This window comes from Pan paniscus, chromosome 1 (genome assembly GCF_029289425.2).
Source record: "Pan paniscus chromosome 1, NHGRI_mPanPan1-v2.0_pri, whole genome shotgun sequence".
NCBI lineage: Eukaryota > Metazoa > Chordata > Mammalia > Primates > Hominidae > Pan > Pan paniscus.
The window spans coordinates 914,229-932,093 of record NC_073249.2 but is presented as its reverse complement, the minus strand read 5'-3'; the positions used below and the strand labels follow the sequence as shown (position 1 = coordinate 932,093).

The 17,865-nt window shown below is 38.5% G+C and overlaps 1 protein-coding gene across 1 annotated transcript; it reads left to right on the top strand.

Moving 5' to 3' along the window:
- The first annotated feature begins 10,547 nt into the window (after positions 1 to 10,547).
- Positions 10,548 to 12,165, top strand: LOC129398742 (olfactory receptor 2M3-like). Its single transcript, XM_063595426.1, has one exon. The coding sequence runs from the start codon at positions 10,767 to 10,769 to the stop codon at positions 11,598 to 11,600; it is 834 nt and encodes a 277-aa protein (XP_063451496.1). The 5' UTR covers positions 10,548 to 10,766; the 3' UTR covers positions 11,601 to 12,165.
- Positions 12,166 to 17,865: the final 5,700 nt, after the last annotated feature.

The following is a 17,865-nucleotide window of genomic DNA, read 5'->3' as shown; positions in this document are numbered from 1 at the left end:
AGCAGGGACTGACTGCATTAGGAATAAAAACCCCATCCCTCCTTTTTTCTGTGTGCTCTTATAGTGACCAGAAGAGCAAGCAGTACCCTTCTGCAGAAGTAAATTTGCCTTGCTGAGAAATCCTTTATTTGAGTGCTCATTTTCTTTGCACCCCCGAGCTCTTCCTTCCAACAATTTGGGGGCTCGTCCAGGATTCCTATTCTCCTCCGGGAAAGGGTTTCTGATACCCTCTCATGAAAAGATGCATCCCACTGTCTTGTTGTGATGGCCTCAGGGTAAGGAATCGGGACTCACTCAGTGTGATGAATAAACCTGGACTCTCAGCAACGCGGGCATAAAGTATCTTTACACACCATGGTGACCATGTAACTCTGTGCACAGATCAAGGTAAGAAACGTCGTGGGGGTGACAAAGTAATAAATATAGACAATATATCTATTTTATATATTATATATATAAAGAAATAGATAATTTTGGACTTGCAAATATTCTAGTCAGAATATCACAGGGCAAACCCCAAAATTGGAGCTCAGCTTGGGAGGCTACATGGTTCCTTGCCTTCATGGAGGAAAGAATTCAAGAGCAAGCCAGCAGAGTAAAGTGAAATCAAGTTTATTGAAAAGTAAAGGAATAAAAAGGTGGCTACCCCACAGGCAGAGTAGCAGCATGAGTTTATTACATAGTTGTGGTTATTATTTTTTGATTATATGCTAAATAGAGAGTGAATTATTCATGAGTATTCTGGGATGGTGTGGGGAGTTCTAGGAACTGAGGGGTCTTCACCCTTTCAGATGATATAGGGTAACTTCTGGACATTGTCCTGGCCTTTTTAAACTGTCATGGGGCTGGTGGGAGTTTCCTTTGGTATGCTAATGTAGTCTAATTATAATGAGCAGTGAGGACCACCGGAGGTCGCTTTTATTGCCATGTTGGTTTTAGAAAGTTGTGGCCAGCTTATTTACCACATCCTGTTTTATCAGTGCAGTCTATGTTACTTGTATCTTGTGAAACAAGTCCTGCTGAATTCTTATGTCAGGAATATTCAAGGGCATTTCGAAAAATATACGTGCTTGGATTGCAACTCCAGATTTCAGATATTTAGCCTAACTGAGATATGCCATTTTCTTATGTCTATGTTTTAGTTAATTTTTGCATAGTTATAAGTACTTAATATATGGCAATAGTATTAGCATAAAATTAGAAAAACATTTATAATGTGGGATGATTTTATTTCCAACCCCCATTCTTCAAATATGTACTCTGTCCTCTCTCTAGTATAAAGGAGTTTTCAGTTCATTGTGTATCATTCCACAGATAGGTACATATATGACCATATATTATTTTTATTAATTGCTATACTGCATCTTACTTTTAAAAATGTTGTTATGGTGAAATGTAAAACACATACACACACAAAGCCATAGGCAATATAACCACGAGGAAACAAGGTATTATGAATTGAACACCTGTGTAACCACTTGCCAGTTCAAGATACAGAACAATGTCAGCACTCTCAGAAGCCCTTTGCATTCTCATTTCCAAACAAAAAGTCCTCCTTCCACATATATGTAATTACTAAAATATCTAGTAGTAATATTGTTCATACTTTCATTTATTTTTAAGTTCTAAAGAAATCTGTAAACTTCATACATTAATTTTAATCTGCTTATTCTACTGAGTTTGGTCTCTGGTGAGTTTTACATTAGTGGGACACATTTGTGTCTCTCTTTCATTTTTATTGTAATAAAAACATTTCATGTTATCTTCTTATTGCAATACATTTAGCCATTTCAGGGTTGATGGGTACCTATTTGGATTCTATCACATCTGATGCTGTAACACAGATTGCTGTAGAAATCTTCTGGTTGTTCTGTGCAAGAGCTCTAATTGATTATATACCCAGGAACTGCTGGGTTACAGCACTAGTAAATTTCCAAATTTAATAGAAAATACCACACTACTTCCAAACAGTATGAAATTTGCACTCTATAGGAAGACATTGGAAGTCATAATAATCAAATTTATCATCCACACAATTTTTGTGTGTATTTCTTTTATTTTTAAAGTTTCATAATTCAGATACATGTAGTAATGTTGAATAGTGCTATTACTTTTCATCTCTCAAGTTTTTACAGTAAGGTTTAATACTCTGTTTTATATTAACATATCATCATTCATTAATCCATTCTACTCTAGGAATTTTCAGTTTCTGACTATATTGAATAATGCTGCTATGAATTTTCTTTTATATGTCTTTGGTACATGTGCTTAAACTTTCTCTTTTTGATAAGTTTATAAATATATGTATACATATGTATATGTATAGCTGTATACTTACATAAGCATATATGTTACATATAAGCATATATAATATATAATATATAGAAGTATATATGTATATATACTTATTTAAGTATATACAGAAGTTATATATGTTTTATACATGATATACATAAGTATATACACATAAGGTTAGTAGATAAGTATATTTAACATATGTAAGTATATTTAAAAGATATATACTTATATATCATTCATATATACTTAAATAAGTGTACATAAATATATGTTTACATATATTTATATTATACGTAAGTATATTTAAGTATTATATATGTACATATATGTACATAATTCATATAATTTAAATTACTTAGTGTGTGTAGATATATAATTGATCTATCCATTAGGTAATTCTTCCAAAAAGTTATACAAATATTCATCTCAGTAATAATATGTGAGAATGTGTTTGCCATTTTGTACCAAAAAACACATTGTGCCCTAAAACATTTTGATAGTTTGCAAACATATAACTGAATATTTATTTCTAAGTGCCACTTACATTTTCATAAATGAGACAACATCTTTTTCTATTTTTTAGAGCTATTTGTGTTTTATTTTCTGGGAAATGTTACCTATTTTACCATAGAGTTATTGGTTTTTTAAATATATATATATATATTGATGTTTGGAACCCTTTATATTTCCAGTATAAATCTGTGTCTGTGTCTGTGCAATATAATTCAACATTGTTTTAAGTTTTACGTGTCTTTTGTTTTTCTTTATAATGATCACTACAATCAAGAATTGTTTAAAAATAGTCAAATTTATAAATAAATCTTTTTTCAGTGATAGATTTTGTATCATATTTTTAAAGGTTTTTGAGCTCCAGGATTTTTAATTTTTTTCTGATTTTTTTGTAAAGGTCTTTTTATTAACAAGTCTAATGCCTATTTGGAGTTTATTTTCTTATAAAAATGTAAGCATTAACTTCATTTTGGTTGTTGTTACTGGTTAACTGGTTGTCCCAACATGGTTAACTGAACAAGTTCTCTTCTCTGGCAGTTTCAAATGCTAGTAAACGGTATATAATTTTAATTTTTATTACTTTATATTTTAATATATTAGTTTTTCAATTCAGTAATAGTCTTTTTTGCAGGACTTTTCTGACAATTTTTGCATGTTAATTATGCATGTGATGAACTTTAGAAACAGCTTGACTACTTCTTGAAGTTATATATTCATATATTATTGTAATCAGATTAAATTTTTAAACTAATTTTAATTTTAAAATCAAATTTATTCATATGCGCTATGTTTATACATACAATTGAAGAAAAAATTATGCATCATTAAATACCACACATATCCACGCAGTCAGTCCCTGTTACTGTGTGTGGTCCCCATTGGCTGGAGTCGGACAGCACAATCTAAGCTGATCCCGATTGGCTACTTCAAATGGAGCAGGGGTCTGGGCTACAGCAGCTGCAGGAAGAGCAGTTTCCGAACTAAGGGTGCCAAATAAGGAACAGCTGTGGGTTGTTACAGATTGGGAATGGATGTGGGTTACAGATTGAGAACAGATGTGTGTTACAGATTGGGAACGGCTGGAAGGTTGTTTACCGTAACTAGGGGCAAGGACGCAGGGAAGTTAGGCATTGAAAACAGAGAGCAAAGACAGAGGGAGTTGAACAAGCGGAACCTTTGAAGAGAAACTCACTGTATCCAACAATTTCCCCCTCTTTCTTTTTATAATTCTTCCTCTTCAAACTTTTTAGCATGTTTTGACTCTGCTGTTCTGCTTGGTTTTCTTAAAGTAGGAGCTTATCTGAATAAGACGGGGGAGAATTAAAGGTTTTGGTGAGAGCTGTTTTTATAGTCTCTGCACTAATCCATGAAGACAAGGTATAATGCAGCATTCTGCAAGAATAACCTGTAACAACTAAAAGAGGTAAGGCTTAAGGTCTTTTTAATTGTTCCATCAGGGGCTGTGTTATTAGGGATGGAATAAGGAAAGACTGGTTGGTAAGCTCTTGGAAGGGCTTAAGCTCCCTGCATCCCGTTAGGTCTCCAGCGAAGGCTAAATTTTCCCCCTGCCGTGAGAAACATGAGGTAAAATTGGCATCAGGAGACGGAGGCTGGATGGCCCTCGGGGGCTGACCTGCAGGGTGTCAGACTTCAGGGAACAGCAGAGAGAGAGAGAGCTCAGCAGAATTCATTACCCCAGGCTGTGGGGTCTTGGAAGAGAGCTACCATACAGCTCATGCCGGGTCGGCTGGAAGACCATCCGACTGGTCATTGGGTATGGAAGGGATAAAGGAGATATAAGAGGGTTCAATTTTTCTTAGCTTTAGTTTGGTAGGACTCTCCCCCAGAACAATGGTCCATGGCTCTGGAGGTGGTGATGCCTTCTTGACTCGGGTATGATAAGTCCACCCTCTTTATGCTGCGGTCTCGGTGGTTAGAAGCACTAGGTAGGGTCCTTCCCAAGCCGGTTTGAGTTTTCCTTCTTTGCGACCTTTGATGAGGATGTTATCCCCAGGCTGATGCTGGTATGCTGGGAACTCTAGGGGTAGTGTCTGTGCTAAAAGACCTTTAGTTCTGAGGGAAGAGAAAGTGGTAGACCAAGTATGAATGTCAGCAGTGGATTGTAAATAGGGCAACCCATATAGCATCTCATAAGGAGCTATACCAACATATTTCTGAGGGGCAGTTTGGATTCTTAACAAGGCAATGGGAAGGCATTTGGTCCATGGCAACCGTGTGTCTAAGACTAATTTGGTCAAGTGGCTCTTCAAAGTTTGGTTCATTTTCTCCACTCTTCCTGATGAAGGTGGGTGCCAGGGAGTATGGTATTCCCATGTTATGTCTAGTGTTTGGGTTAATTTCTTAATGACATGCACAGTGAAATGAGTCCCATTATCTGAATCAATATTTTCTATTCGTCCAAATTTTTCCAAAGGTGTGAGGTACCCCGAAGGCATACTTGGAATCAGTATAAATAGCCCCTTCCTGGTTTTGCAAGCGTTTCAAAGCCTGATTTAATGCAAATGATTCACAAGTTTGGGCAGACCAATTATTAGGCAATCTTCCTGACTCTATTTCTGTGAGAGCTTCCCCATAAACTACTGAATAACCTTTGCGTTTTTTCCCTTCAATTACCTGGGAAAAGCCATCTGAAAAAAGTGCTGCCCTGTTTTGAAAGGGGTCTGTATTAAATCGGACCTTACTTTTGTGTGATAATCAATTAAATCTAAACACTGATGCTCAGGTCCTTTTAGATTTGGATTCCCTGTTAGGAAACCTGCTGGGTTAAGTGAATTATCAGTGGTTAGGGTTAAATCATCCCTTTCTAATAGGATAGCTTCATACTTTAAAATCCTTGAGCCACTGATACTTTTAAATCAGTGAGCCATCTTCCTGCTTTCTGGTTTAAAATAGTTCTAACTTGATGGGATGTGCTTATAACCAAATTTCCCCAAAGGTTAGCTGTCTGCTTTCTTCAGTTAACAAGGTGGTGGCTGCAATAGATGGACCACATTCAGGCCATCCACAGGTTACGGGGTCTAAAACCTTTGATAGGAAGGCTACAGGTTGCCGGTGGCCCCCATGTTCTTGGGTAAGTACCCCTAAAGTTACTCCCTTGTTTACATTATCTTGTCCCCCAGTCTGGAGTGCAATGGTGTGATCTTGGCTCACTGCAACCCCCACCTCCTGGGTTCAAGCGATTCTACTGTCTCAGCCTCCCTAGTAGCTGGGATTACAGGTGTGTACCACCATGCCCAGCTAATTTTTTGTATTATTTAAGTAGAGATGGGGTTTCACCATGTTGGCCAGGCTGGTTTCAAACTCCTGACCTCAGTCGATCCACCTGCCTTGGCCTCCTAAAGTGTTGGGATTACAGGCATAAGCCACCATGCCCAGCTGACTGCGGGTCTTATTCTTAAAAATAAAATACATATATTATTTAGATTTATTTTATTTTATTTTTTTATTATTATACTTTATAGAGTTAATCTTTATATTAGTCCATGTGTCAATGGAGAGAGATTTGTGGTTTTTAAGTATATCATGTTTTAGTCAAAACATGTTATTTATCTACATATTAACTTTTCTATAATATTTCTTTTTTTAACCATGCACTCTTTCATTAATGAAAAATCATCTACCTGATTTGTACCCACTAGCAAGCTAACATCCATGCTTCTTTTTTTTAATTTTAATTTTAATTTTTAAATTTAATTTATTTTATTTTATTATTATTATACTTTAAGATTTAGGGTACATGTGCACAATGTGCAGGTTAGTTACATATGTATACATGTGCCATGCTGGTGTGCTGCACCCATTAACTCGTCATTTAGAATTAGGTATATCTCCTAATGCTATCCCTCCCCCCTCCCCCCACCCCACAACAGTCCCCAGAGTGTGATGATCCCCTTCCTGTATCCATGTGTTCTCAATGTTCAATTCCTACCTATGAGTGAGAACATGTGGTGTTTGGTTTTTTGTCCTTGGCGATAGTTTACTGAGAATGATGATTTCCAATTTCATCCATGTCCCTACAAAGGACATGAACTCATCATTTTGTATGGCTGCATAGTATTCCATGGTGTATATGTGCCACATTTTCTTAATCCAGTCTATCATTGTTGGACATTTGGGTTGGTTCCAAGTCTTTGCTATTGTGAATAGTGCCGCAATAAACATACGTGTGCATGTGTCTTTATAGCAGCATGATTTATAGTCCTTTGGGTATATACCCAGTAATGGGATGGCTGGGTCAAATGGTATTTCTAGTTCTAGATCCCTGAGGAATCGCCACACTGAGTTCCACAATGGTTGAACTAATTTACACTCCCACCAACAGTGTAAAAGCATTCCTATTTCTCCACATCCTCTCCAGCACCTGTTGTTTCCTGACTTTTTAATGATTGCCATTCTAACTGGTGTGAGATGGTATCTCATTGTGGTTTTGATTTGCATTTCTCTGATGGCCAGTGATGATGAGCATTTTTTCATGTGTCTTTTGGCTGCATAAATGTCTTCTTTTGAGAAGTGTCTGTTCATGTCCTTCACCCACTTTTTGATGGGGTTGTTTGTTTTTTTCTTGTAAGTTTGTTTGAGTTCATTGTAGATTCTGGATATTAGCCCTTTGTCAGATGAGTAGGTTGCAAAAATTTTCTCCCATTCTGTAGGTTGCCTGTTCACTCTGATGGTAGTTTCTTTTGCTGTGCAGAAGCTCTTTAGTTTAATTAGATCCCATTTGTCAATTTTGGCTTTTGTTGCCATTGCTTTTGGTGTTTTAGACATGAAGTCTTGCCCATGCCTATGTCCTGAATGGTAATGCCTAAGTTTTCTTCTAGGGTTTTTATGCGTGTAGGTCTAACATTTAAGTCTTTAATCCATCTTGAATTAATTTTTGTGTAAGGTGTAAGGAAGGGATCCAGCTTCAGCTTTCTACATATGGCTAGCCAGTTTTCCTAGCACCATTTATTAAATAGGGAATCCTTTCCCCATTGCTTGTTTTTCTCAGGTTTGTCAAAGGTCAGATAGTTGTAGATATGTGGCATTATTTCTGAGGGCTCTGTTCTGTTCCATTGATCTATATCTCTGTTTTGGTACCAGTACCATGCTGTTTTGGTTACTGTAGCCTTGTAGTATAGTTTGAAGTCAGGTGGCGTGATGCCTCCAGCTTTGTTCTTTTTGCTTAGGATTGACTTGGCGAAGCGGGCTCTGTTCTGGTTCCATATGAAGTTTAAAGTAGTTTTTTCCAATTCTGTGAAGAAAGTCATTGGTACCTTGATGGGGATGGCATTGAATCTATAAATTACCTTGGGGGGTATGGCCATTTTCACGATATTGATTCTTCCTACCCATGAGCAAGGAATGTTCTTCCATTTGTTTGTATCCTCTTTTATTTCATTGAGCAGTGGTTTGTAGTTCTCCTTGAAGAGGTCCTTCACATCCCTTGTAAGTTGGATTCCTAGGTATTTTATTCTCTTTGAAGCAATTGTGAATGGGAGTCCACTCATGATTTGGCTCTCTGTTTGTCTGTTATTGGTGTATAAGAATGCTTGTGATTTTTGTACATTGATTTTGTATCCTGAGACTTTGCTGAAGTTGCTTATCAGCTTAAGGCGATTTTGGGCTGAGACAATGGGGTTTTATAGATATACAATCATGTCATCTGCAAACAGGGACAATTTGTCTTCCTCTTTTCCTAATTGAATACCCTTTATTTCCTTGTCCTGCCTAATTGCCCTGGCCAGAACTTCCAACACTATGTTGAATAGGAGTGGTGAGAGAGGGCATCCCTGTCTTGTGCCAGTTTTCAAAGGGAATGCTTCCAGTTTTTGCCCATTCAGTATGATATTGGCTGTGGGTTTGTCATAGATAGCTCTTATGATTTTGAGATAAGTCCCATCAATACCTAATTTATTGAGAATTTTTAGCATGAAGGGTTGTTGAATTTTGTCAAAGGCCTTTTCTGCATCTACTGAGATAATCATGTGGTTTTTGTCTTTGGTTCTGTTTATATGCTGGATTACATTTATTGATTTGTGTATATTGAAGCAGCCTTGCATCCCAGGGATGAAGCCCACTTGATCATGGTGCATAAGCTTTTTGATGTGCTGCTGGATTCGGTTTGCCAGTATTTTATTGAGGATTTTTGCATCAATGTTCATCAAGGATATTGGTCTAAAATTCTCTTTTTTGGTTGTGTCTCTGCCTGGCTTTGGTATCAGGATGATGTTGGCCTCATAAAATGGGTTAGGGAGGATTCCCTCTTTTTCTATTGATTGGAATAGTTTCAGAAGGAATGGTACCAGTTCCTCCTTCTACCTCTGGTAGAATTCGGCTGTGAATCAATCTGGTCCTGGACTCTTTTTGGTTGGTAAGCTATTGATTATTGCCACAATTTCAGAGCCTGTTATTGGTCTATTCAGAGATTCAACTTCTTCCTGGTTTAGTCTTGGGAGGGTGTATGTGTCGAGGAATTTATCCATTTCTTCTCGATTTTCTAGTTTATTTGCGTAGAGGTGTTTGTAGTATTCTCTGATGGTAGTTTGTATTTCTGTGGGATCGGTGGTGATGTCCCCTTTGTCATTTTTTATTGCGTCTATTTGATTCTTCTCTCTTTTTTTTTTATTAGTCTTTCTAGCGGTCTATCAATTTTGTTGATCCTTTCAAAAAACCAGCTCCTGGATTCATTAATTTTTTGAAGGGTTTTTTGTGTCTCTATTTCCTTCAGTTGTGCTCTGGTTTTAGTTATTTCTTGCCTTCTGCTAGCTTTTGAATGTGTTTGCTCTTGCTTTTCTAGTTCTTTTAATTGTGATGTTAGGGTGTCAATTTTGGATCTTTCCTGCTTTCTCTTGTGGGCATTTAGTGCTATAAATTTCCCTCTACACACTGCTTTGAATGCATCCCAGAGATTCTGGCATGTTGTGTCTTTGTTCTCATTGGTTTCAAAGAACATCTTTATTTCTGCCTTCATTTCATTATGTACCCAGTAGTCATTCAGGAGCAGGTTGTTCAGTTTCCATGTAGTTGAGCAGTTTTGAGTGAGTTTCTTAACCCCAAGTTCTAGTTTGATTGCACTGTGGTCTGAGAGACAGTTTGTTATAATTTCTGTTCTTTTACATTTGCTGAGGAGTGCTTTACTTCCAACTATGTGGTCATTTTTGGAATAGGTGTGTTGCGGTGCTGAAAAAAATGTATATTGTGTTGATTTGGGGTGGAGAGTTCTGTAGATGTCTATTAGGTCCGCTTGGTGCAGAGCTGAATTCAATTGCTGGGTATCCTTGTTGATTTTCTGTCTCGTTGATCTGTCTAATGTTGACAGTGGGGTGTTAAAGTCTCCCATTATTATTGTGTGGGAGTCTAAGTCTCTTTGTAGGTCACTCAGGACTTGCTTTATGAACCTGGGTGGTCCTGTATTGGGTGCTTGCGCATGGTGCACTGCTCCCACTGTCCTGCACTCCCTAGTGAGATGAACCTGGTACCTCAGAGGGAAATGCAGAAATCACCCGTCTTCTGTGTCGCTCATGCTGGGAGCTGTAGACCGGAGTTGTTCCTATTCGGCCATCTTGGCTGCCACCCAATGGATTGCCCTAATTTTTAATGGATAAAAAGGATGCTCAGAAGAAAAACTTAGCTCCATAATTTTATAAGTGAGACAGTGCTGAAAGAACATATTTCTTTATGATTCTATAATTCTTAACCTTTGAGTTTCCTACTTCTAGTCATGCTTTATTGATCACTCAACTACAGAATTTACCACAATCACATGCTTTATAAGGTACCAAGTAAAGTTTTGCCAAATTAATGAACTGGTTTTGTTGTGCTAGGGAAAAAACATATTCATCATGGCATGGGAGAATCAGACCTTCAACTCCGGCTTCATCCTCCTGGGAATCTTCAGTCACAGCCCCACCCACACCTTCCTCTTCTTTCTGGTCCTGCGCATCTTTTAGGTGGCCTTCATGGGAAACTCCATCATGGTTCTCCTCATCTACCTGGATACCCAGCTCCATACCCCCATGTACTTCCTCCTCAGTCAACTGTCCCTCATGGACCTCATGCTCATCTGCACCACCGTACCCAAGATGGCCTTCAACTACTTGTCTGGCAGCAAGTCCATTTCTATGGCTGGCTGTGCCACACAAATTTTCTTCTGTGTATCACTGCTTGGCTCTGAATGCTTTCTGTTGGCTGTTATGGCTTATGACCGCTACACTGCCATTTGCCACCCTCTAAGATACACCAATCTCATGAGACCCAAAATTTGTGGACTTATGACTGCCTTCTCCTGGATCCTGGGCTCTACAGATGGAATCATTGATGCTGTAGCCACATTTTCCTTCTCCTACTGTAGGTCTCGGGAAATAGCCCACTTCTTCTGTGAGTTACCTTCCCTACTAATCCTCTCATGCAATGACACATCAATATTTGAAAAGGTTATTTTTATTTGCTCTATAGTAATGCTTGTTTTCCCTGTTGCAATCATCACTGCTTCCTATGCTGGAGTTATTCTGGCTGTCATTCACATGGGATCTGGAGAGGGTCATCGCAAAGCTTTCACCACCCGTTCCTCTCACCTCATGGTGGTGGGAATGTTCTATGGAGCATGTTTGTTCATGTACATACAGCCCACATCTGATCACTCCCCAATGCAGGACAAGATGGTGTCTGTATTCTACACCATCCTCACTCCCATGCTGAATCCCCTCATCTACAGCCTCCGCAACAAGGAAGTGACCAGAGCATTCATGAAGATCTTAGGAAAGGGCAAGTCTGGAGAGAGAGTTACCTCATAAACTTTATGTTTTGATGTCTGCTAAATTATTCTTTCTAATATCCTTCTTTTTCTATAAAGTCCTAAAAATATCATTGATTGTGTGCATTGTTCAACATATTTATGGGCAGGTATATAATTTATTTCAGATAAACTATTTTAGATATGTTTATATTCAATTCAGTTGTGACTACAATATAAGGCATTTTAAAGAAAGACATTAAATTTTTTTTAATTTTTAAATTATCTTTTTGGGAACCAAGTAGTGTTTGATTACATTAATAAGTTCTTTAGTGGTGATTTCTGAGATGTCGGTGCAGCCATCAACCAAGTAGTGTTCACTGTACCCAATATATAGTCTTTTTCCCTCTCCAGTCCCCAATATTTACTCCAAGTCCCCAAAGTCCAGTGTATCATTCTTATGCCTGGATGTCTCATAACTTAGCTGGCACATGTGAGTGAGAACGTATGATGTTTGGTTTTCCATTCCTGAGTGACTTCACTTTGTATAATAGTCTCCAATTCCAACCAGGTTGCTGCAAATGCTATTAATTCATTCCTTTTTATGTCTGAGTAGTATTCCATGGTGTATATATATATATATATATATATATATATATACATACATACATACATATATATACCAACTTTTATTTATCCACTCATTGAGTGATGGGCATTTAGGCTGCTTCCATATTGCTGCAATTGCAAATTGTGTTGCTATAAACATGCAACATGTAAGTATCTTTTTCGTATAATGACTTGTTTTCTTCTGAGTACTAACCTTGTAGTGGTATTGCTGGATCAAATGGTGAATCTACTTTTAGTTGTTTAAGGAATCTTCACACTGTTTTTCCTAGTCTTGTAACAGTTCACATTCCCATCAACTGTGTAAAAGGGTTTCCTTTTCACCACATCCGTGCCAACATCAGTTATTGTTTGATTTTCTGATTATGGCCATTCTTGCAAGAATGAAGTTGTATTGCACTGTGGTTTTGATTTGCATTTCTCTGATAATTAGTGATGTTCAGCATTTTTCCATATGCTTATTGGCCATTTGTATATCCTGTTGAGAATTGTCTATTCAAGTCCCTTAGCCCAATCCCAGTTTGATGGGATTGTTTGTTTTCTTCTTGCTGATTTGTTTGAGTTCTTTTTAGATTCTGGATATTATTCGATTGTCAGATGCATAGACTGTGAAGATTTTTCTCCCATTCTCTGGTTTGTCTCTTAACTCTGTTGATTATTTCTTTTGCTGTGCAGAAGTTTTTTAGTTTAATTTAGTCTTATTTTTTATCCCATTTTTTTTTTGCATTTTCTTTTGGGTTCTTAGTCATGAAGTCTTTGCCTAAGCCAATGTCTAGAAGGGTGTTGCCAATGTTATCTTGTAGAATCTTTATGGTTTCAGGTTTTAGATGTAAGGCTTTGATCCACCTTGAGTTTATTTTTGTATAAGGTGAGAGATGAGGATTCAGTTTCATTCTCCTACATGTGGCTTGCCAATTATTCCAGCACCATTTGTTGAATAGGTTGTCCTTTCTCCAGTTTATGTTTTTGTTTGCTGTGTGGAAAGCCAGTTAGCTGTAAACATTTGGCATTATTTCTGGGTTCTCTATTCTGTTCCATGAGTCTATGTGCCGATTTTTATACCACTACCCTGCTTTCATGATTATGGCTTTATAGCACAGTCTGAAGTTGGGCAATGTGATATTTCCAGATTTGTTATTTTTTAGTTTTGCTTTGGTTATGAAGGCTCCATTTTGATTCCATATGAATTTTATGACTTTTTTTCTAGTTTTGTGAAGAATGATGGTGGCATTTTGATGGGAATTGTATTGAATTTGTAGATTGCCTTTGGCAGTATGGTCAAATACTGAATAGGAGTGGTGAGAGTGGACGTGGACATCCTTGTCTTATCCCGTTTCTTAGGGGAAATGCTTTCAGCTTTTCCCCATTCAGATTATTATTGGCTGTGGATTTGTCACAATTGGCTTTGCTTATCTTATGGTATGTCCCTTCTACACCGATTTTGCTGAGGATTTTAATCGTAAAGGCATGCTGGATTTTGTCAAATGCTTTTTCTTGTCTATCATGATGATAATGTGATTTTCCTGTTTAATTCTGTTTATGTGGGATATATCATATTCATTGACTTACGTATGTTAAACCATCCCTGCATCCCCAGTATAAAACCCACTTGTACGTGGTGGATTATCTTTTTGATATGCTGTTGAATTTGGTTTGCTAGTATTTTTTTGATGAATTTTTCATCAGTGTTCATCGGGGATATTGGTCTGTAGTTTTATTTTTGTTATGTCCTTGTCTGCTTTTGGTATTAGGGTGATAGTGGCTTCATAGAATGATTTAGGGAAAATTCCCTCTTTATCTTTTGGAATAGGGTTAATAGGATTGGCACTAATTCTTCTTTGAATGTCTGATAGAATTCAACTGTGAACCTGTCTGGTCCTGGCCTTTTTGGTGTTGACATTTTGTTTATTACCATTTCAATCTCGCTGCTTATTTTTGGTCTGTTCAGAGATTTTATAACTTCCTCATTTAATCTTGGAGTTTTATACATTTCCAGAAATTTATCCATCTTCTCTAGGTCTTTTAGTTTATGTGCATAAAAGTGTTCATAGTAGCCTTGAGTAATTTTTTTGTGTTTCTGTGGTACCAGTTTTTTTTTATCGCCTGTTTCCTTCCTTCCTTCCTTCCTTCCTTCCTTCCTTCCTTCCTTCCTTCCTTCCTTCCTTTTCTCTTTCTTTCAACAGAGTCTTGTTTTGTTGCCCAGGCTGGAGTGCAGTGGTGCAATCTGGGCTCACTGCAACCTGTGCCTCCTGGGTTCAAGAGATTCTCCTGCCTCAGCCTTCTGAGTAGCTGGGATTACAGGCACATCCCACCATGCCTGGCTAATTTTCATATTTTTGGTAGAGACGGGGTTTGACCATGTTGGTCACGCTGGTCTCGAACTCCTGACCTCGTGATCTCCCTGCCTCGGCCTCCCAAAGTGCAAGGATTACAGGCATGAGCCACCACGTCTGGCACCTGTTTCATTTCTAGTTGAGCTTATTTAAATCTTTGCTTGGGTAATCTCACTAATTGTCTGTCTATTTTATTTATCTTCTCAAAGAATCAGCCTCTTGTTTCATTTATCTTTTGTATTTTTTTTTGTTTCAATGTCATTTAGTTCTCCTCTGATCTTTGTTATTTCTTCTCTTCATCAAGGCTTGGGTTTGGATTGTTTTTGTTTATCCAGTTCAGTGAGGTATGACCTTAGATTGTCTATTTGTGTTCTTTCAGACTTTTGATGTAGGCATTTAATGTTATGAACTTTCCTCTTAGTACTGCTTTTGCTGTATCCCAGTGGTTTTGATAGGCTGTGTCACTATTTTCATTCAGTTTAAATAATTCTTTTTTAGTTTCCATCTTGATTTTATTGTTTACTCAATGATCTTTCAGGTGCAGATTGTTGAAATTCCATGTATTTGCCTGGTTTTGAGTGTTCCTTTGGAGTTGATTTCCGATTTTATTCCACTGTGGTCTCAGAGAGTACTGGATATAATTTTGATTTTCTTAAATATACTGAGGCTTGTTTTGTGGCCTATCATATGGCCTATCTTAGAGAATGTTCCATATGCTGATGAATAGAATGTATATTCTGCAGTTGTTGGGTAGAATGTTCTGTAAATATCTGTTAAGTCCATTTGTTGTAGCATATATTTTAATTTCATTGTTTCTTAGTTGACTTTCTGTTTGGATGATATGTCTAGTGTTCTCCGTTGAGTATTAAAGTATCCCAGTATTTTTGTATTGTTGCCTATCTGATTTCTTAGGACTGGTAATTTTTTTTTATATATTTGGGAGTTTCACAATTAGGTGGATATATATTTACAATTATGATATTTTCCTGTTGTACTAGTCCTTTTATCATTATATACTGTTGCTCTTTGTCTTTTTTTTTATCTGCTGATGCTTTAAAGTTTGTTTTTTTTTCTGATATAATAGTAGGTACTCCTGTGCACCTTTGGTTTACATTTGCATGGAATATCTTCTTCCACCCCTTTATATTAAGTTTATGTAAGTCCTTACGTGTTAGGTGAATCTCATGAAGATGGGGATGCTTGGTTGTCAAATTCTTATCTATTCTGTCATTCTGTATCTTTTAAGTGGAACATTTAGGCCACTAACATTAATGATAGTATTGAGATGTGAAGTACTGTTCTATCTGTTGTGCTCTTTGTTGGTTTCATTTTCATTCTGTTATTGTTATGTATGTCATGTGATATTTATGCTTTAGGGTGGTTCTGTTTTGGTGTAATCCAAGAATTTGTTTCAACTTTAGAACTCCTTATAGCAGTTCTTATAGTGCTGGGTTGGTAATGGTGAATTCTCCCAGCATTTGTTTGTCTGGAAATGACTGTATCTTTACTTCCTTTAAGAAGATTAGTTTCACTGAATAGAAAATTCTTGGCTGATAATTGTTTTGTTCAAAGGGGCTGAAAATAAGACCCCAATTCCTTCTATCTTATAAAGTTTCTGGTGAGAAATCTGCTGTTAATCTGGCAGGTTTTTCTTTATAAGTTACCTGATGCTTTTGTGTCATAGCTCTTACGATTGTTTCCTTCATCTTGACTTTAGATAACCTGTTGTTATGTGCCCTAGGGGCACCTTTTCAAGTATTCATATTTCTCAGCTGGTGGGCATGGCCTTAGAGCACCCAAGAGATTATTACCTTTGTCTTCGGCCCCCAAGGTGGGTAGAGAAGGTCCACCAGGTGTGGGCTAAGATAAGCTTGTCTGAGCTCAGCCTCTCCTTGGGTGGAGCTTGCTGTGCTGCTGCTGTGAGGTCAATGGGGGTGTAGTTTCCAGTCCAATGGAGTTATATTCCCAGGGGGATTATGGCTACCTCTGCTGCAACAAACAGGTCACCAGGAAAGTGAGAGAAAGCCAGCGGTTACAGGCCTCACCCAGCTCCCACACAGCCAGGAGTCCTAAAGGCCAGTCATACTTTCAGCGTGCCTCCGCAACAGCACCGAGTCTGTTTCCAGGAAGCTGGTGACCAGGGCTGAGAACTTGTTCCAGAACACGAGCCTCTCTGTTGAGAAAGCAAGCAGACTCACAGGTTTTCTGTGTCTCAGGGAGCCTACAGCAGGAATCCAGTTCCTTCAAAGGGTCTGTGGATTCTCTCAGCTTTCCCGGTATGTTTCTGCAGTAGTTCTTGGAGCGAAAGTTCACAATGTTTGAGTTTCCAGATGCTACTCTGTCCATCTGAGTGGGAGCTGCAAGCTAGTCCTGCCTCTTATCCACCATCTTAATTCTTATCAGCACATTAAAGTTTTATGCATTTTCAGTATCATAAATTTTGTGCTATGCATCCAGGTAGCATACACATCTTCTTTTCCCAATGTATAAACTCAAAATTTTATTGATCCTCTTGAAATCTGCTTTGGAATTAAAGTTAATATACTGGAAGAGGGGCCAAGATGGCCGAATAGAAACAGCTCCCAGTGAGGCCAATGCAGAAGATGGGTGATTTCTGCATTTCCAACTGAGGTCCCCAGTTCATCTCATTGGGACTGGCTAAGTAGTGGGTGTGACCCACAGAGAGTGAGCAGAAGCAGGGCGGGGCATCGCTTCATCCAGGAGGTGCAAAGAGCCAGGGGACCTCCCTCCCCTAGCCAAGCAAAGAGGTGAGGGACTGTGCTGCCAGCCTGGGGTACTACGCTCTTTCCGTGGATTTTTGCAATCCACAGAATAAGATATTTCCTTGTGAGCCTACACTGCCAGGGCCCTGGGTTTCGAACACAAAACGGGGTGGCTGTTGGAGCTGGTGCTGAGTTGCAGGAGATTTTTCAGACTCCAACGGCACCTAGAACTCCAGTGCAACAGGAGAACTGTCCACTCCCCTGGAAAGGGGGCTGAAGCCAGTGAGCCAAGTGGTCTTGCTCTCCGAATCCTACTCCCATTGAGCCCAGCAAGCTAAGAACCACTGGCTTGAAATTCCCACTGACAGCACCGCAGTCTGGAGTCGGCCTGGGACTATCGAGTTTGGTGTTGGGGTGGGTGGGGAAACGAGGAGGTCACCGTTACTGTGGCTTAGTAGGCGGTTTTACCCTGCTAGTGCTAAGGAGAATGGGAGGTTTGTACTGAGCAGAATTCACCACAGCACAGCAAATGAGCTGTGGACAGACTGCTTTTCTAGATTTCTCCTCACAGGGCAGGGCATCTCTGCAGGAAATCCAGAAGCTCCATGCAGGGGCTTACAGACAGAACTGTCATCGTCCTGGG